Here is a 22,038-nt window from a genome sequence, read left to right as displayed (position 1 = left end):
ACGGGCACAGGGCGGATGGGCATGTCCCCTCGTACACGGGCTGAAGGCGGACGGGCATGTCCCCTCGTACACGGGCTGAAGGCGGACGGGCATGTCCCCTCGTACACGAGCTGACGGGCATGTCCCCTTGTACACGGGCACAGGGCGGACTGGCATATCCCCTCGTACACGGGCACAGGGCAGACTGGCATGTCCCCTCGTACACGGGGAAAGCATGTCCCCTCGTACACAGGCACAGGGCGGACTGGCATGTCCCCTCTTACACGGACTGAAGGCGGACGGGCATGTCCCCTCGTACACGGACTGAGGGCTGACGGGCATGTCCCTTCGTACACGGACTGAGGGCGGACGGGCATGTCCCCTCGTACACGGACTGAGGGCGGACGGGCATGTCCCCTCGTACACGGGCTCAAGGTACACAGCACTCGTCCCCTCACACAGAAGGGGAGCAGGCGCAGCGCAGTGTGCACAGCCTCGGCCCTCCCCTTGCAGACATTATAGAGCGGGGCTTCATGGCAGCCGTGAAGGGGCCTGTGGCGGTGTGCCTGCGGTGTATGAGAGGAGGTGGAGGGCCAGGTGTGGGAGCCCGTAGACGGGAGAGTGCAGCGCACACAGGAGGGAGGACAGCTGCATCCTGCCAGGTACAGGGATATGAGGGAGGGAGGGATGGAAGGAGGGAACGTTGTGCTATTATTCTGTGTACTCAGTGCCGTCCATGGATGTATAGAGCGGAGTAGATAGCAGACATCACACACAGTACACCTCAGAGAGGAGCTGAGCCGTGTACAATGTTCGGTGTGTACAGCAGGCCCTCGCATACATGTACAGATTGCTGCCAAGGTTCCGATGTATCTGTATGGGTATTGTCGGCTCTGGGCCTAGCGTCACCTAAAATGTGGAGGAATACACGATGCAATGCTCCCCAAATATGAAGACTCCATATGGCCTGATGAGTGTGTAGTGTCATGGCAGAATGAACCTCTGCTCACAAATATGACACTATACAATGGAGCCATCACCACAAACTCTGTATTTCTGTATTCTCCATGGTGGGACACAGTGATTGGAGAACATCTGACACAACTGGGTTGTATCAAACCTGCTAAAGGCTATAGATTGTTAATATTTAACCCCTTCCCACCACCGCCCCCCTGGCTCTTTAACCACTTGCCCTCCAGAGGACTTACCCCCCCCTTCCCAACCAGGCCATATTTTTTTGCTTTACAGTTGCGCGGTCATGCAACACTGCACCCAAATGAAATGTATGTCCTTTTTTCCCCACAAATGGAGCTTTCTATCGGTGGTATTTGATCACCTGTGCGGTGTTTATTTTTTGCACTAAAAAAAAACCCCACAATTTTGAGGGGAAAAAAAACAATATTTTTGACTTTTTGCTATTAAACATATCCAGGTACAACATTTTAATAAATCAAATTTCGTCATACATTTAGTCCAAAATGTATTCTGCTATCTGTCTTTGCTAAATAAAATTCTGATTCGTGTAAATTCATTGGTTTATGTGAAAGTTATAGCGTTTATAAATGGCAGCATATATACTGGGATTTTTAGTTTTACTAGTAATGGCAGTGATCAGCGACTTATAGAGGGACTGCGGCAGGCATTCTGACACTGGGGTGGAACTGACTTGGTGTCACTGACATCCCCGTGACACCAATACAGTGATCAGTGCTAATAAAAAGCACTGACACTGTTCTAATGGCACTGGGCAGGAAGGGGTTAACATGTGGTTTTGCGCACCCCTGCCATCCTGTAGCAGTATTACTGCTATAGAGCAGATGGGAAGCGGTTAATAGAATCAAAATGCCAATCATGTGACTGCTGTAATTGGCTGTCCCAGCACTCACATGATCTGAAGCTCCCAATCACAAGTATGAATCAGGAGCTTTCTGTGACATTATACTTACTGTGCTGGGAGTACGCTCTGAAAACAGAAAGACATATCCTATGGATGTGTATATGTGGCTTCTCAGCATTAAAACTAACCCATGCAGAGACAACACATATGCACACAGCCGGCAGGAACAGGTCTAAGCCAAAATAAAAACAGAAGAATCAGTACAAGGGATATGTGAATGAAGCAGGATCTCTGAATAGAGGGGACGGAGCTATCACTGATCCACCTATCCTCCGTTCAGAGATCCTGTTTCATTCATAGAAGCTGTAATATGGCAACCATGCACAGAGGAGCTGGACAGAAAGGGCAGGTATAGTTAGGCTCTCTTGATGAAAGCCTGTGACAGTCCCTTCTTATAACCCCCAGCATACACTAAACAAGAAGAATACAGTGGGGGGATGAAAACAGAAGAGTCATGGGCACAAAGGATATGTTCAGCCGACTATAAGTTATGTCCCTGATGCTGATTTTTCTGTTTATTTCTTGGCTGCATTTAAAGTGGTTCTAAAGGTGTTCACAATAGCCTCGAATTTCTCAGGGACTCTTCCTCCTCAGTGGCTGAGACAGCAGCGGAAGCCCATAGGCTCCTGCTGCTGTCAATCACAGCTAGTGTGTCAGTGAGGAGAGAGCGGGGTTGGGGTCTTTGTGTCTTATGAATGCATAGAACAGCGGCTCGGGGATGAGCATGCAGCAGTGCCCTCAGGGTGAACTGCTTTCTCTGGGGACATTGCTTGAGGGGGAGGAGCCAGGAGTGCCGCGCGGGGACCCGGAAAGAAGAGGATCATGACTGTGCAGTGCAAAACACAGAGCAGGTAAGTATAAACTGTTTGTTATTAAAAACAAAAACAAAGCATTAATGTCACCTTAACCAAGTATAGCTGGGTCGAAAAATGAAAGTTCTGTCAATCAAAAATAGCTCATATGATCGTGCAATCAATTTTTTGGATTTTCTTAAAAACAAAACCCAAAAAAACCCAGCATGCTGGATCAGGCACTTTCGATTGTGGCATGAGAATTATGTTTCGCAGCTGGCACACTAACAATGTGAAAAACGAATGATTCGATGATCAACATGAATTTCGTTTGCTTTTCAACTCATCTATGGCTTGCCTAAAGTGGAACAATACTCACCTCCAATCCCATGATGCGCTGTCCTGGAGCTCCCTGCCTGGCCTCTGATATCTTCGGGCAGCTGTCTTCCTGGTCCCAAACACTGGTCGCTGTCATTGAATGGGCCAGGATGACGTCACTCCCCCGCATGCACAGGAGTTCTGTCAAATTTGTCATTGAGCTGCACGGCTCGCTGGACAGGCAGGTAGATAGCTTTAATGCAGAAGAGACAAATCATGTCTCTTCTGCATTAAATATCCTGCCTGTCCACCCATTTTTAATCTGTACCTAAAGTTCTACTTCAGGGCTTTAACCCTTTCACTACCAGGTCTGCATGGTTTACGGACCTACAGCACCGCTTCTAGCTGGCCGGTGCGTACGCCGTATGGACCTACATTCCTGCTCTGCTACAAGCTCATGGTCACTTTAATGACCATGAACCTATAGCAGAAATGTTCAGCAGACTCTGCGGAACACAAGGATAGTTCGGACAAGCTGCTGTTCAGAGCTAATGTAAAATGTGACCCCCCCAGCCCTGCACTAACTACAACTCCCCCCTAGCACCGATTCCCCCCCCCCCCCCCAAACTTGATCCCACTGTGGCCGCTTCACCTCCTGCTGGCTGCAGCTGCTGACAGATCACTGTGAGCTTGAGGAGTGGAGCCCCCTTCATTTCCTGAGAGCAGGGGGGGCTTGTAAACATGTGTTTACCAGCCCTCTTCCTTTCCTCGATAAATACAGACAGATTGCTTCTGTATTCATTAATCACTGACAGGTAGTAAATGTTGTAGGCGTTGAGGTGCGCTATAGCCCATTCATTTTAAATGGGCTGCCCAACTTAGTGCAATGCACCTCAATGTACAAAAATGCACAGCTGTTGTGTGGTCCTCTGGAAGTGTCAGGGGCCACACTTAAGGCCCTCTATAATTTTTAAGTTGACCGCCACTGCTTTAAAGGTTCTTTGATGTTTTATTTACTGGAAAATCAAACAAAGTCGATTTACTGAAAGCAAATGGACTGTTCACTTTGTAAGGGAAGCTGCATTTTGCAAGGGAAATTTCCCAGAGCTTAGTGAATAAGGTATAGCTCTGCTGATTTCCATCATCCAGTCACATGCAAGTCAAAGTGCTGTTTCCTTTTCGTTTTTTCTTTGCACCTGATTGGATATTCTTTGCAAAGTGAAATTTCACCACATTCACTAATCTCTGGGGAAGATTCCCATGAATAGCCTATTTGCCTCAAAGAATCTGATTGGTCATCATGGTTAACATCTCACTAACAGCTCATGCACATGGGTGTAAAATACACCTCCTTCAGATCCGTACTATGTGCATGGATCTAAACTCAAAAGTATTTTATGCTATTGGTCCATAGCTTTTTTGCTGCATAAACCAAAAACAGGAAAAATCTGTATCCACAGTCAAATTTTGATGGTATTATTTTATATTTTTTTCGGATATGGACTATTGCACCATGACTGAATTCAGGACCAAAAGGAGATGTAAACATAAACAATGCGTAGGAAGTGCCAGCAACAAAAACACAGAGTGACCTTGGCTTTTAGTCATGAATGACTGAACACCAAGGTAATTCTACACCTGCTTCACTGCCTATCTATTGTTGATGTTTACATCTCTTCCAGTCCATGAATGACTGGAGACTGAGGTCTTTGTGCACCCGTGCTGTCACTAGAGTCATTCATGGGCTGTGGGAGATATATACAAAGACGGACCCCTACATATGCATCTTAGCACATATTGACATAAGCGCATGTATGTCTCTTTTTACACAGGACATTGTTGGCAGCTTCCTACCAGCATGATCCTGTGTAAATACATATGTCCTTTCGCATATGGCTTAAGTATTAGTATACAGTATTTTGATGTTTTAGTACACTAATATGTATTTCTGTTTCCATTACCAGGTCTTTACCTTACTTCAATACTGGTGAGTCCTGCACTTTGGTTCTTCCAGGTAAGATTTTATTTAATGAATCATTATCAAGTTGCAATAATAACATTATTGCTCATTAAATGTTGTGTAGTCCATGGACCATTTCTATGGTTGAGAAGTTCATCATGAAACTATTACTGTTTTTGTTTAAGAGACATATCATACCCAAGTTAGGGCCCTTTTACACTGCTCCAACACAAAAAGACATATGCCTTTTTGCCATGTTTCCATTGCATTTTCTGGACGCCTATTACCCAACATGTACCTGTGGAACTTGAACATGTGACTCAAAAATGCAGTGCAGGTGCATTTTTCATGCGTTTTTGACACGGTTTTCATGAGTTTCTGGTGCCGAAACAGAAAACGAAAATTCAAAATGCACTTGGCCAAAAACCGAAACCGTAATGGGCAGGTTTTAAAAATGAATATATCTTTTTTGGAAAAAAATACACTTTGAATAAAAAATAACAATATATATCCTAATTTTTTTGTAAAATATGAAAGCGGATGTTACGGCAAGTAAATAGACATCCAACATGTCAAGCTTTAAAATTGCGCACGCTCATGGAATGGTGTGAAACGGCGGTACTTAAAAATCTCCATGGGTGATGCTTTAAAAAATTCTACAGGTTAGCAGTATCAAGTTACAGAGGAGGTCTAGTGAAAGAATTATTGCTCTTGCTCTGACATTTGTGGCGATACCTCACGTGTGTGGTTTAAACACCGTTTATATATGTGAGCATGGCCTACATATGTGTTCACCACTACGTGCGAGCAGGGGGGATGGGGGCACTTTAAACATTTTTTTTTAAATTATTAAATGTTTTTTCTGTTTTGTTTTTTTTTTGCACTGTTCCTTTAAAAAAAAATGTTATCACTTTTATTCTTATCACAAGAAATGCATGTATCCCTTGTGATAGAAATAATTAGTGGCAGGTCCTCTTTATGGAGAGATATGGAGTTAATAAGACCCCACATCTCTCCTCTGCAATGTAAAGCATGGGATCAAAAAAAAGCATTGATCTACTGCTTTAAAAAAAACATCGCTCCGGTCCTCCAAGGGAATAGAGATGAGTGGCGGTCATCTTTCCTTCACTCATCTCTATGCCCAGCGCCTGGATCGATGGTTTCTCAGGTAAAGCTGAGAATTACCGAGGGGCGGGTTTTTTCGGCACCTGTATCAGGGCTTTTTTTCATTTCGGCCAACCGCCGAAAGGGGTGAAACGTTTCAGCCACCAAAATTTCGGTGCATCCCTAGTTTCCTATTCATTTCAATGGGGACTTTGAAAACTGCACCAAAGATGCAGCAAGCAGCACTTTTCAAAACGCACCGCACTCACAGCGCAGTGTGCAGCGTCCCATAGGCTTTAAAGGGATTGCATTTTCTGCTGTGTATATTGCATGGTAAAAACACAGCAAAACACATCAGTGTAAAAGCAGCCTAATATTTAATATTTTATGCAATTAGAAAAATAAATAAAAAATGCTAATTTATTCTAATCATGCTAGACATGTACCAAGGATCAATTTGGATAAACAAACTTCTGAAAGTAGAATCACTTTGTGCATACGGACAGCCAAAAGTGTTTGACAGTTCATGCTGAAAATGTAAATACTTTCCATTGTAGCAAATAAAAAAATCTTCTTGTACTGTATGTGGCCTGGTATAGTCTATGCTGTTATATTCATTATTGTCTTTTTGTTCTTGTTCTTGCTAGGTTTGTTCAGATGCAGAATGTTTGGAAGATCTTTCTACTAACCTGAAAAAAAGAATGGTGCAGTAATATATGACTTGTAATAAGTGAACATCGAGTAGAAATGAAAACAGGATTCGCCGTGCCATAGCGGTAACCATGGGTTGCAATAGCACAGCTTTTGGCAGCTGCGTGATTTCCAGTGAGAATGCAACTATTATGAACTCAGACTCCAGGTTTGCTGCATTCCCAACCCCACTCAGGATATTATTGGCAATAATTATGGTATTAATGATTGCCATTGCTTTCTTGGGCAATGCTATTGTTTGCCTTATCGTTTACCAGAAGCCAGCTATGCGATCTGCAATCAATCTCCTACTTGCAACGCTGGCATTTTCTGACATCATGCTTTCCCTTTTTTGCATGCCTTTTACTGCAGTCACGATTATCACTGGGAGTTGGCACTTTGGCAGCCAGTTCTGCCAGATTTCAGCCATGCTGTACTGGTTTTTTGTCTTGGAAGGAGTGGCTATACTACTCATTATCAGCGTTGATCGTTTTCTGATCATTGTACAGAGACAAGATAAACTAAATCCACACCGTGCCAAGATAATGATTGCTACTTCTTGGGTGTTGTCCTTCTGTATCTCCTTTCCATCTGTAGTAGGCTGGACGCTGGTGGAGGTTCCAACACGTGCACCTCAGTGTGTCTTGGGATACACAGAATTTTTAGCGGATAGGGCATATGCAGTCATGTTGGTTGTAGCAGTATTCTTTATCCCTTTCAGTGTAATGCTGTACTCCTATCTATGCATCCTGAACACTGTCAGAAGAAATGCTGTCAGGATTCATAACCATGCCGAGAGCCTCTGTCTGAGTCAAGTAAGTAAGTTGGGCTTGATGGGACTGCAGAGGCCTCATCAAATGAATGTGGACATGAGTTTTAAGACAAGGGCCTTCACCACTATTTTGATCTTGTTCATTGGATTTTCTCTTTGCTGGCTTCCGCACTCAGTGTTCAGTCTGTTGTCAGTGTTTAGTAGGACTTTCTACTACAGTAACTCATTTTATGTGATCAGCACTTGCATCTTGTGGCTCAGTTACCTCAAGTCTGTATTCAACCCCGTTATATACTGTTGGAGAATCAAGAAGTTCCGTGAGGCCTGCATGGAGTTCATGCCCAAAACATTTAAGATTCTTCCAAAAATCCGGGGGAGGACGAGGAGGAGGATACGCCCAAGTACTATCTATGTTTGTAGTGAACACCAGTCTGCTGTTTAAAGAAAAGATTTTCAGGGATAACTGTTAAGGTATAACTAAGGTCAAAACTTTTTTAGATTTGGATAGAGTGATGAGAGGCTAAGACTACTGTTGCTTTTTTTATTGCATTCTGTGTCCCTATTAGGGGCATTTACTCTCTATAATTGTGTGATCACCAAAATCACCATGTATGAAAATAAAGGTTGGCACCAGAACAACAATTTAGGGGAAATCTTCCAATGGGACACCTGTTCCAACGACAACTGTCAAACAGAGGATTTTCCTCACATTGGAAAGGTACCCTCTCACCTCCTGTTGAGTCTGGACAGGAAGCTAGGAGAAATCTTCCTGACAGATAACCAAAAATAGTGGTTTTTACTCTCCTCCACTCTCTCCAGAATGAAAAAAATGTTTTGGCTGTAGGTATTCTTTAACCGAACACATAACACTACATTTACTTATTTGCCAAAAATCGTTTAGGTTTCTTTTCGTATGTGTTTGCCAAAAATCTTTAGGTTTATTTATTTATTGTATGCATAATATCAGAACACTGTCCACCCAGAAGTTCACTCCTGCCTACATTCACATGCATTATTTAATGGTAACATGTAGTGTTCTTTCTTGACCTTCATAATGAAGTTTTTGCTTGTACATGAATAATCGAATCTAATGCAATTTGTACATGAGGTTACAGAAATTTCCCTGATAATGTTCTCCAGAAGCACCAGAAGGAAAATGTTTGTATTGCACTGAATTATTGTACATATTTTTGTCAAAGAAAACAGGTAATGATCACTTTAAGCAATATAAGAAATGGGTATATCACACAGTTTGCAATAAAACCAGGAATAAAAGTAGCGTTTCAATATATATTTTTTATTTACCTTTTTTTGATCTTCAGATGCCTTTGTAACATTGTTTAGGAGTATAAATGGAAGCAGGCACCATACTCTTGTGGACATTTTGGTCATCTGATTGACTGCAGATTTCTGCCTCTCACTACGTAAATGCCAACAGAGTGAAGAATGATGACAATGGAATATAATAAATGGATTCCGAAATAAAGCCAAATGCTCTTTAAGATATTGTGCATAGTAGGTTCAGCACCTTTTTGGGCACATTTACCTACAATTGTGTTTTTAAAACAATCCTGTGCTGAGAAAAATATAAAAATGCCACTTTCAACCTCCTGAAAAGCTGGGTGCCTGGCTGACCTGCTAATCTGCTGGCTTCAGTGCACAAGTGAAGTTTAAACTCCTGATCTATATACTTGTTCTGGGTCAATATCTCAAAGTAGTGAAACCACTGGATGAGCATGACAATGAGGCAGCTAGTATTTTTGGTATCAAGGTGACCAACATCTGTAGAAGGCTAAATTACACTCTGTATGCTCAGGTAGTTTACTGTCTAGCTAAAAGTTAATATTCTTCAGAGAACCTGACAGACTGCTAGTATTTTTACTGTTGAGTTCAGCGGAAAACAAAGTAAAATATACTGTGTATATTAAAGGGTCTGTTTTGTCTACTTAAAACCTGTTATAGATAATACATGTAAACAATATTGATGTAAATAATTGTAGCAAAAAATTGCCGTGTTTGATTTGTAAGTACATGGGGCAGCTATATTTGCTCATACTCTTGCCACATGAGGCCGGGCATTGTTGTGCACCAGGAGAACCCCAGGACCCACTGCACCAGCATAGGGTCTGACAATGGGTCAAAGGATATCATCCCGATAGCTAATGGCAGTCAGGGTGCCATTGTCTAGCCTGTAGAGGTCTTTGCATCCCTCCATGGATATGCCTTCCCAGACCATCACTGACCCCCTACCAAAACAGCATGCTGAACGATGTTACAAGCAGCATAATGTTCTCCATGGCTTCTCCAGATCCTTTCATGTCTGTCACGTGCTCAGGGTGAACCTGCTCTGCTCTGCTGTGAAAAGCACAGGGCACCAGTGGCAGACCTGCCAATTCTGGTGTTCAATAGCAAATGCCAATCCAGCTCTATAGTGCCGCTCAGTGAGCACAGGTCCCACTAGAGGACGTCGGGCCCTCAGGCCACCCTCATGAAGTCTTTCTGATTGCTTGGTCTCAGACATTCACACCAGTGGCCTGCTGGAGGTCATTTTGTAGGACTCGGGCAGTGTTCATCCTGTTCCTCCTTGCACAAAGGAGCAGATACCGGTCCTGCTGATGGGTTAAGGACCTTGTACGGCCCTGTCCAGCTCTCCTAGAGTAATTGCCTGTCTCCTAGAAGCTTTTTAAGAATGCTCCTGCGACTCTTTATTTCACAATGCAGTGTAAATGGCTTAGCAGGCTGTTTGATTTGCACTTGAATGGAGCTCTTCTTTATGTTGCTTGCCTGATGTTAAAGTGATTGTAAACACTACATTTTATATTTTAAAAATGACAAACAGGTTTATACTATGGAATTGCACAAAGCGGCCCCAATCCCCCTCTTCTCTGATCCCCCGCCAGCACTCCTGGCTCCTTCCTTACACCAAGATGCAGTTTTGCAACTTTAACGTGTTAATAAAACTGTACATATGATCATAACTACTTTGTGTATTCAGGTGAATTATACCTTTTTTTGCTTTAATTTGGTGGTAAATGGTATTGAATCTCTTGATTCTTAATTATCAAAAGGAAAACTGGCCCAAAAAATAAAATTGTTGTATATTTCTTGCTATTACCATAACCTACCACCAAAGAACAACCCAAAATAAATTCTCCTGCTTATGACAGTTGTAGCAATACCACATACACTATGTTGCCAAAAGTATTGGGATGCCTTCCGTTACATGCACATGAACTTTAATGGCATCCCAGTGAAGTCCGTAGGGTTCAATATTGAGTTGGCCCACCCTTTGCAGCTATAACAGCTTTAACTCTTCTGGGAAGGCTGTCCACAAGGTTTAGGAGTGTGTCTATGGGAATGTTTGACTATTCTTCCAGAAGTGCATTTGTGAGGTCAGGCACTGATGGACAAGAAGGCCTGGCTTGCAGTCTCCGCTCTAATTCATCCCAAAGGCGTTCTATCGGGTTGAGGTCAGGACTCTGTACAGACCAGTCAAGTTCCTCCACCCCAAACGCCCTCATTAATGTCTTTATAAACCTTGATTTGTGCACTGGTGTGCAGTCATGTTGGAACAGGAAGGGGCCATCCCCAAACTGTTCCCACAAAGTTGGGAGCATGAAATTGTCCAAAATGTCTTGGTATGCTGAGGCCTTAAGAGTTCCCTTCACTGGTACTAAGGGGCCAAGTCCAACCCCCGAAAAACAACCCCACACCATAATCCCCCCTCACCAAACTTTACACTTGGCACAATGCAGTCAGGCAAGTACCGTTCTGGCAACCACCAATCCCAGACAAGTCCATTGGATTGCCAGACAGAGAAGCGTGATTCCTCACTCCAGAAAACACGTCTCAGCTGCTCTACAGTTCAGTGGTGGCTTGCTTTACACCACTGCATCCAACGCTTTGCATTGCACTTGATGATGTAAGGCTTGGATGTAGCTGCTCGGCCATAGAAACCCATTCCACGAAGCTCTCTACGCATTGTTGTTGTGCTAATCTGAAGGCCACATGAAGTTTGGAGGTCTTTATTGACTCTGCAGACAGTTGGTGACTTCTGTGCACTGTGCGCTACAGCATGTGCTGACCCCACTCTGTCATTTTACATAGCCTACCACTTCGTGGCTGAGTTTCTGTTGTTCCCAGTTGCTTCCAGTTTGTTATAATACCACTAACAGTTGACCGTGGAATATTTAGTAGCAAGGAAATTTCACGGATGGACTTATTGCACAGGTGGCAACCTATCACGGTACTGAGCTCCTGAGAGCGACTCATTCTTTCACAAATGTTTGTAGAAGCAGTCTGCATGCCTAGCTGTTTGATTCTATACATCTGTGGCCATGGAGGTGATTGGAACACCTGAATGGAGGGCTGGCCCAATACTTTTGGCAATATAGTGTGTTATTTGTTGTATGTACTCGTAGTAGAGCCCAGAAACAATGGTGCACATTTTGATTTTTATCCTATGTAAACCACACTGATACTAATTTTAAAAATGCCTTTTTTAAACCCTACCTAAAATATTCTGACCTTTGACTTTGGCCTGGACCTTTGGCCCTTACCTTGACTCTAACACTAATCCAGACACTGACCTAGATCAAACTTTGATCTATTTTTTTTTTCTCTACACACACACAGTTTGTTTACATTTTACAGTTTACAGGGTATCTTTCCTGTCATTCAGCAGAGAAAAAAACCCAGGAGTGGGCTGCACAGTGACTAATCAGAGGCTATCACAGCAATTAGGTGACCAGGAACAGGGTGTCGTGGTTCCCACTCCCCAGTAAGGAGGCTCTTGGTGAGAGCCTGGTCTCTGTGCTGGGAGCGCATTGTGCAGCCCGCTCTCAGCACACAGAAACGCATACAGTATATGTGTCGCCCAGGTTTAAAGCCCATTTCCAGGATGCCACATATACTGTATGTGTAATGGTGTCAAAAAAGGGTTAATGCAAGGAATGCATTAAGGTAAAAAAAATGAAGGCTTTATAACCACTTTAGGTAGAAGTCATTTGTATCTCTTTTGCTCCCCGAGCTTTACTAAAGCAGCATATACATTATTTTTTGTTTATTTATTACAGGCACTTATATAGTTCCATTAATTTATGCAGCATTTTACATATATACAATGGATATAAAAAGTCTACACACCCCTGTAAAATGTCAGGTTTCTGTGATGTAAAATAATGAGACCAAGATAAAAAATTTCAGAACTTTTTCCACCTTTAATGAAACCTATAAACTGTACAACTCAGTTGAACAACAAACTGAAATCTTTTAGGTGGTTCATCAAGATATGCAGAAAATGCAGGATCGCACTGCGGCCTTGGAGGGGAGAGAGTACCCTAGAAGATGATTGGCAACCATTACACAGGGACGTGCGATATGTGCAATCGATCGCTTCTACTAATGCCTCTAGATTGGAAGATTGCAAAAATCGGTTACGCCGCAACAATGTGTGTGCAGTGGGCATACCAGGGCTTGCTGAGGGTAAAAATCCTGTAACCTTTATTGAAGCTTGGCTGACCTCTACCTTAAGCAGTGATGCACTCTCCCCCATGTTTTGCTGTGCGTGCACACAGAGTCCTAGCACGTGCTCCTCCGGTTGGCGCTCCTCCGCGGCCCTTTTTGTTCAGACTCCTCGATTGTCGGGACAGAGATACGATTCTCTCCAGGGCCAGAAGCAAGGGTAACCTGTCAGTTGATAATGGTCAAGTATCCTTATTTCCAGATTTTCCGTGAAAGTTCAAAAGCAACGTGCAAAATTCCAGGATGTCAAAAAACATCTTTGGGATTTGGGCCTACAATATGCCATACTATATCCGGCTAAACTTTGCGTGCCTGCGGATGACCCTCCTCACTTCTTTGATAGTCCTAATGCAGCCTTACAGTGGTTGGATGGAGCGGAACATCGCCTGGCAAACTCCCCTGGAACTTGACCTTGGGGACCTGGTTGATCCTTAGTGCCTTAAACTCAGCTTAGCAAAACAGCAGGGTATTGCTCTCAAATTTCCTCCCTTTTTGTTTCTTTTTTTCCACTTAAGTTGGGGCGCCTCCCCTCTTATGCTTTCCCTACATTTACCTGCTTTGTGCATGTCCACGAGACATTGTGTAAACCCAAACCTGTTTTTGGTCCTGAGGGGACCTTTTGGCCTCCTGCCAGTGTTTTCAGTCAATATTATTACGTCTCTGTTGGCCTACATGTTGGTGATAATTGCAGTATTCTCCCTTGCTTTGTTTATGGTTCACCTGGGATGTCTATATTTGGGCATAAAATGTGCTCTGAATGTCATCTAAGTCACAACACTAGAAGAACACAGTCTGCTGAACATAATACTACACAAACATTAGATGTTGCCATGGTTTAATTGCACATAACATGTAAACATTCACAGTTCAGGGAGGAAAAAGTATATGAACCTTTGGACTTAATAACTGATTGACCCTCCTTTGGCAGCAATAACCTCAACCAAACATTTCCTGTAGTTGCAGATCAGACCTGCACAATGATCTGAGTAATTTTGGACCACTCCTCTTCACAAAACTGTTTCAGTGTAGCAATATTCTTGGGATGTCTAGTGTGAATCGCTCTCTTAAGGTCATGCCACAGCATTTCAATCGGGTTGAGGTCAGGACTCTGACTGGGCCACTCCAGAAGGCGTATTCTGTGCTATTGCAGCCATTGTTTTGTTGAATTACTTCTGTGCTTTGGGTCATTGTCCTGTTGCATCACCCATCCGCTGTGGAGCTTCAGTTGGCGGACAGATGGTCGTACGTTTTCCTGCAAAATGTCTTGATAAACTCCAATTCATTTTCCCATCAATGACAACAATCCGTCCAGGCCCTGAGGCAGCAAAGCAGCCTCAAACCATGATGCTCCCTCCGCCATGTTTTACAGTGGGGATGAGGTTTTGATGTTGGTGCGCTGTGCCTTTTTTTCTCCACACAGTGTTGTGTATTCTTCCCAAACAACTCAATCTTGGTTTCATCTGTCCACAGTATATTTTGCCAGTAGTGCTGTGGAACATCCAGGTGCTCTTTTGCAAACTTCAAACGTGCTGCAGTATTCTTTTTGGACAGTAATGGCTTCCTCCGTGGTGTCCTCCCATGTACTCCATTCTTGTTTAAGGTTTTCCTTATTGTAGATATGTTGTAGATTGTAGAAATGTTAGCATGTGCCAGAGATTTCTGTAGGTCTTTCGCGCACACTCAGGGATTCTTCTTTACCTCATGCAGCATTCTGTGCTGTGCTCTTGCAGTCATTTTTACAGGACCACCACGCCTAGAGAGAGTAGCAACAGTGCTAAACTTTCTCCATTTGTAGACAGTCTGTCTTACCGTGGACACATGAACATCAAGGCTTTTGGAGATACTTTTGTAACCCTTTCCAGCTTCATGCAAGTCAACAATTCTTGATCGTAGGTCTTCTGAGAGCTCTTTTCTGCGAGGCATGGTTCACATCAGACAGTGCTTCTTGAAACCAGTAAACCCAAAACAGCTGTGTGTTTTTTAAGGGCAGGACAGCTGTCAGCAACACATCCAATATCATCACACTGATTGGAGTCAAGGTTGGCTCACTCCTGGCTCCAATTAGCTCTGGGAGAAGTCATTAAGCTAGGGCCTCACATACTTTTTCCTCCCTGCACTGTGAATGTTTACATGTTATGTGCAATTAAACCATGGCAACGTCTAATGTTTGTGTACTATTATGTGCAGCAGACTGTGTTCTTCTATTGTTGTGACTTAGATGACGTTCAGAGCACATTTTATGCCCAATTCATGCAAAACTCTGCGTAATCCCAAGGGGTTCACATACTTTTTCTTGCAACTGTATAGGCTAACCTGTAGGTATAAGTAAATAAGGGGGACTTTATTACCACTTTAAGAGGAGATATGATTGCAATATACAAATATCTAAATGATGATTCTAGCATAGGGAAAAGCTATTCAGCCTCAGGCCGCTTAGGAAGACATGTGGCCACTTAAAGAAGGGGTTTAACCTTAAATTGTATAGGGAATTTTTCACTCTTAGAGCAGAAAGGATGTGGAACTCCTTTCCACAATTGGTGATTGCAGCAGAAATGTTGATAATTTAAAAAAAATCTTAAATCAGCATCTCAGCAAATGCAATATACACCGTGTTCCAAATTATTATGCAAATATTTTTCTCATTTACCTAAATAATTGATGTAAATAACAGTCAGCATAATTCTCAAGTTATCAACTATGAAGAGTACAATTCAAATTTTATTGAACAAACCTCCTAATGATAACAGTATTTTTTTAAACATAAAAAACTTACAATGCACTGTTCCAAATTATTATGCACAGTAAGTTTCAAAACACTTTATAGGTTGTAAAGAACTGAAAATTGTCATTTGTTGTGTTTGCAGCATATTCACTGAAATCAAAAGCTATTTCAATCAAACTTTTTACAACATTTTAACAGGTCACGTTACATTGTAACATAGGTCCCCTTATTTGATAGCAGCTTCACAAGTCTTGCATCCATTGAACTTGTGAGTTTTTGGACAGTTTCTGCTTGAATTTGTTTGCAAGATGTCAGAAAAACCTCCCAGAGCTGCTGTTTGGATGTAAACTGCTTCCCGCCCTTTTTTCTTTTGCTTGAGAATGCTCCAAAGGTTCTCAATAGGATTGAGGTCAGGGGAGGATGGAGGCCACACCATGACTCTCTCCTTTTATCCCCATAGCAGACATTGATGCAGAGGTATTCTTTGCAGCATGAGATGGTGCATTGTCATGCATGAAGATGATTTCATTACGGAAAACATAGTTCTTCCTTCTGTAGCAGGGAAGAAAGCGGTCAGTCATAAACTCCACATACTTTGCAGAGGTCATCTTTACACCTTCGGGGGCCCTAAAGAGACCGACCAGCTGTGTTCCCATGATTCCGGCCTAAAACATGACTCCACCACTGCCTTGCTGACGTCGCAGCCTTGTTGGAACAGGGTGGCTGTCCACCAACCATCCACTACTCCATCCATCTGGACCATCCAGGGTTGCACGGCACTCATCAGTGAACAGGACTTTTGAAAATTAGTCTTCATGTATTTTTCTGCCCAATGCAGCCGTTTCTGCTTGTAAGCATTGGTTAGTGGTGGCCGAATAGGTTTATGCACAGTTGCAAGACTCTGTAGGACTCTACACCTTGATGTCCGTGGGACTGCAGAGGCACCAGCAGCTTCAAATATCTGTTTGCTGCTATGTAATGGTATTTTAGCAGCTGCTCTCTTGATCCGAGGTAGGGATCTGGCAGAAATCTTCCTCAATGTGCCTTTATCTGCACGAACCCATCTGTGCTCTGAATCAACCACAAATCTCTTAATAGTGCGATGATCACGCCTAAGTTTTCGTGAAATATCTAATGTTTTCATACCTCGTCCAAGGCATTGAACTATTTCACACTTTTTGGCAGCAGAGATCCTTTTTCTTCCCCATATTGCTTGAAAATGGTGATCTGCTTAATAATGTGGAACACCCTCCTTTAGTAGTTTTTCCTTAAATTGGGCTCACCGGCCAATCTAATTATCACAGGTGTCCGAGATTGTTTTCAGTGATCAAAAGAGCCCTGAGACACAATGCCATCCATGAGTTAAACTGAAAAACAAAATATTTAATCTTTGTGACACTTAAATAGAATTTGCATAATAATTTGGAACAGGGTGTAGAGGGATATGGGAAATTGTAGAAACATAAATTCATATGCCCACACCAATTAAACTGGATGGACTAATTTCTTTATTCAACCTTATGAACTATGTAACTATGAATGAAAGGGAGGGTGGTCCTGTACTGTACTTCAAGATATGGAATTTACAGGTAATTAAAAATTCCTCCTATATATGGTGCAGACAGGGGCGGACTGACAACTCATGGGGCCCCCAGGCAATAGGGGATCATGGGGCCCCTGTGTACTTGCCCAAACTCAAAAAAGCCTATGAAAAAGGTACCAGGGGTATCTCATGGGGCCCCCTAATGACCCCGGACCCTCGGGCAGTGCCTGAGTTTCCAAATGGTCAGTCCGCCCCTGGGTGCACATTCCCAAGCAATTATTATGAAGGCTGGACAACAATGAGGCAAACAGCACTGTGCCAACAAGGGCAAAAGATGCAACCTCAGAGAGCAGCTGCACAAACCTTGCAGCCAAAAGTTGCCTCAGCAGAAGACTGGAAATCCACCTGGCAAAACTTTGAAAAAGTATGAACAGAAAAAAGAACCCTTGTGAGGCCTCATTTTTTTAAACTCATTGAATCACTATTACAGATAGAACACAAGTTAGCAACACATCTTTTTGGTGCCACGAAGCTTACAATAGCGAGGGCGTGGAAAAATCCTGCCCTTAGTTTTGTAGCGGTTAAAAATCGCATGACCGACATTATGGTCAATGAGAAATTGACGTCTATTCTTTCTCTCACAACTGGTTCCTGCAGGTTTGGCAACCCTGGATTACTCATGTATACCCTTCACGTTTTGATCTTACCTTATAAACATTGTGATCTTTTGAACACGTTTCTCTCTGAGACCATTCTTCTTTTTTTCTCTTCTGATGACGGTTCTTCGGGACGTTGTGTCTTTCCTGCATATACACTTCACCTACCGTAGCAACGCCCTGATGGTACATCTAGGTAACAATTAAAATGCACCACTATAGTATGGATGACCCCATTACTTTTTCATCATTCTCTCGCTTTCTTCTCTTTTCTGACTTCTAACTTTTCTTGCAGATTTCTTTTTGCTACACAATATCTCTTTGTTATAGCTTTTCATTGTTACATTGGCTTTAGGGTCAATTAAGTACAGTAATTCCGTGAGCTGTTACTTTTCTTTTTCTCTTATATGGTAGGGAATGTTACCCTGTGATTTTTTCCCAATTTTCTTAAGCTGTTACTGCCTTCTATGTTTACATTTCAAAATGTGTCAGTGAACCGTTTTTGCTCTCGGTCTCAGCCTTTTGCAACTGTAACATGTATATTGCCCTAATATTTTGCCACGACTGAATGCTGTACTTTGTATTACACTATACATACCTTTCTAACGTTCTCGATATTTGGCTCTGTATTTTTGTATGCCATTTGTCAATAAAACCCTTTGTTAAAGAAAAAGTATGAACAGAAGATCAGGTGGCAGCCTTACACAACAGGATTACTGGGGCTTTGTGCCGAAATACCCATGAAACACCCACCGATCTGGTAAAAAGGGCCAGCAGAAGTGCAGGAGGAAATTTCACCTTGGGAATGTAAGATCTTGCAGTCAGATTTCGTGTCCATTGTGCAATGGTGGACATTGAAGAAGGATGTCCCTTGTGAGGTCCAAAGAACAGGCTAAAGAGGAAAGATTTTTATGTGATTGGAGCAGTAGCCTTGAGGTATACTTTAATGGCTCTGAATACAGCCAGGCAATCTAGGTTGCTCAATGAGGTGGAATGCTAAGACCACTTTTGGAGGAAAAGATGGCCTTGTGTGTAAGACAACTTTATCACTGTGAAGAATTAGGAAAGGTTATTTATAGGCAGGACCCTTCTAATCTTATTGAAATTAAATGATTTCCATCTGTACTGTCACCCTTTATAATATAAAGCACTGCACAAATTCTGTATAATAACTAGAAAAGGTACAATTTCTGGGGAAATTATGTGAAGTGTTCTTGCCTCCACCAGTAGTCTACAACTGGAGTGGGCGGAGTAACTGGGTGGAGTGGCTTGTCACTCTGCTGCCTGCTCACACACCTGGGTTCCTATAGCAACTCGCTCTACAGCAAGAGCAGAGAAGAGCGGTTAAAAACAAACTGCTCCAACTTGCTCACTTCACTGGTGGTTACCATCTTCAAATGGTTGCAGTTTAAAAAATATAAATTCTACACCGAAGAGCTTTATATTGTGAGAATCACAAGACCCAGACCTACATTTTGATGCATAGTATGTCTCTGAAATATTAAATATGAAGGCACAGTCGCAGTTTAGAAATTGCCCTTCAAATTTGAGGTGGCTAGAGTGGAGTTTCAATGAATGTCAATGGGCGGCGTGAGTTGCAAACAAATGGTCATATTGTGAAAACTATCAGGACTATGGCTTAGCCGTGGACATTTTTAGTGGCAGCAGGTATAGCTGAACTTTTTGATATAAGATTTGTGTAGTTGGGCTTGAAAATGAGGGAGTGATGGCAGTTTAGAAATCATGTCCTGATTTTTCATTTCACACTCTAGCTTTTGTCAGCTCCCACTCTAGTTTTGAACATTCCGCCATTCATTCCTATGGGACCAATTTCACCACAAAAATGCCGAAATTTCGTGAACCATTCGGCGAAACGTTCCACAAAGTAATAGCACACCAAGCGGGAACAATACGCACGTTTCGTTATATTACTGTCTATGTAGTGTAAAAACTGTGGGAGGAGTTAGGGTGGTAAATTTGGCTATAATAATAAGAATATATATGTGAGATAACAGTAAGTGGTCTTGCCATGCAAGAACAATTAATAATAATACAGGTAAGGCTCCCCAGTATAGAACAAATCTTACAAATGTGACAGTGCCCAAAAAGGCCTGAGAGATTCGATAGGGGAATATACCTGATCGGTTCAAGGGGAGGTTTCTGCAGGGCACAGAGAAATTGAGATTTCAAGAAGCACAGGGTGCTGCAAGGAAGCCTAATATGATACGCCTTGAAAAAAGGTTTTTATAGGGGAGAGCAGAGGCCTTTTTGAAAGAATATGGATATGGCTAAGTCTTGGTCTAAAGTACTCTTAAATGTCAAGTGCTGATCAGAAACCAAATGTACAAAAGGTCAGAATGCAAGGTACAGAGTAATCTCTATGACTGAAGTGCCTGTGTCCACACCAGGCAAAAAAAGATTTCCAGGTGCAAAAATATATCCTGGAAGAGACTTTTCTTGCTTTTAGCAATGTCGCAATCCCCCCCTCCCCCCCTTATCCTATAACACCTGGGTTTCAACAGCCACAGAATTAAAGCCAGACACTGAGATCTGGTCTGTTGGAAAAGGGCAGGGGTCATCTGCTAGACGTCTGTGAACCAGATTTTTCTGGGTGCAATTAGAACCACACTTTTCCTTTACTGCTCTGCACACTGGAGAAAAGGCATATATTAACACTTAACTGAGACCAGGATATTATCAAGGTATCAGATGATACAGCTAGAAGATCCCTAGTTCTGGCACTAAACAGAAGCGGTTTGTTGCTTAATCTGGAGGCTAGCATGTTCACATCGTGAATCACCTATTTTAGGCATATCATACTGAAGACCTCTGGATGAAGGGCCTATTTGTCTTGATTCAGGCAATGGCAGCTGAGATTATCTGCTTTCCAGTTGTCCATTCCTGGAATGTGGGCTGCAGAAATCACTGGACATTGTGTTTCTGTCCAAGAGTTGATATGGTTCGCTTCCTTCAAAGCAGCCAGACTCCTGGTGCCCCCTTGATGATTGAATTAGGCAACCACTGTGGCATTGTCTGACTGCCCCCTGATTGGGTGCCCTTTAGAAGAGGGGTCCAGTGCTGCAGGGATTATCTGAGCACCAAAATGGAGATAGGAAGTTTGGCTTCTCTCACAGTCCATGTTCCTTGGGTTAAGGATTGGAATACTCCTCCCCAGCCTGGAAGACCTGCATCCATTGTGATAACCTTCCTGTTAATAGAGAAGGAAGGATTTCCCCACTGTTATGGGTGGTGGTGATCCACCAGGTTTCTTGCTTGGCTGGACAAGTGCACTGGCCAGTTGAGAGAAGGAGCCTACTTTTTCCAGGCTGACAAGATATTTTGTTGGAGAGTTTTTGAATGGAATTGAGCAAATGGTACTGCTTTAAAAAAGAAGCTGCCATTAGGTCTAGAACTGGATAATTTCAATGTGGGATTCTTCTTAGATGTCAAATTTCTGAGCATGTGCTCTTAGAGAAAGAGCTTTCTTTCCTTTGCTTGGTTTCTGTCCAGGTATTCCAGGCAAAGGGAAGATTTAAGAGCAGATTTGTTGAAAATGATTGCCCAGCCAATGACCTGGAGTGTCTTAATTATCTTGTGGACATTTTCTTTTAGTTGCAAGGGACATGAAGTCCTTTAGAAGAAGGTCATCTTCTTTGAATTGGATGATCAAAGTCTGAGAAGGGCAAACAGAGATTCTAAGACCCCTGTGAACACTTTGGGAGCAGAGGATCAACCAAAAGGCAGCACAACAAACTGGAAATTTTTAACTGCCAATGCAAAGCGCAGAAATTGGGTAAATGGAACCATGTAGCTAAGCAACGTGAATGGCCACAGATGCCATGTATTTCCCTTCTGTCAAATAGGCAATTACTGACCTTGCAGATTCCATGGAAAATGTCAGAATATGAAGGAGTTTGTTGGGGGATTTTACAATCCAGAATAGCACAAATGCTCCAATGAATAGGTTTAAGTAGAAACCGCTAAACCTGAATTATGGTGGTAGTGGCATATCACCTCCAGGGGACTAGTGGTTCAGGGCATTTTACAAATATACATCGGCCAGATTTTTGGTTTATTTGAAAG

The 22,038-nt window shown here is 42.7% G+C and overlaps 1 protein-coding gene across 2 annotated transcripts; it reads left to right on the top strand.

Annotated features, from left to right (window-relative positions):
- The first annotated feature begins 240 nt into the window (after positions 1–240).
- Positions 241–8,802, top strand: GPR45 (G protein-coupled receptor 45). Of its 2 annotated transcripts, none has more exons than XM_089681240.1 (3): positions 241–414; positions 4,950–4,999; positions 6,697–8,802. In XM_089681240.1, exon 3 carries the CDS (start codon positions 6,832–6,834, stop codon positions 7,951–7,953), a length of 1,122 nt encoding a protein of 373 aa, XP_089537366.1. In that variant the 5' UTR covers positions 241–414; positions 4,950–4,999; positions 6,697–6,831; the 3' UTR covers positions 7,954–8,802. The 2 variants fall into 2 exon arrangements, with proteins under 2 accessions (XP_089537366.1, XP_089537365.1); XM_089681239.1 differs by lacking the exon at positions 241–414 and adding an exon at positions 426–641.
- Positions 8,803–22,038: the final 13,236 nt, after the last annotated feature.

Source organism: Staurois parvus, unplaced genomic scaffold (assembly GCF_062004578.1).
Source record: "Staurois parvus isolate SC_StPar_1 unplaced genomic scaffold, SC_StPar_1.0 ptg000262l, whole genome shotgun sequence".
NCBI lineage: Eukaryota > Metazoa > Chordata > Amphibia > Anura > Ranidae > Staurois > Staurois parvus.
Note: the sequence above shows the minus strand (reverse complement) of the source record. Positions and strands in the feature narration are given on the sequence as shown.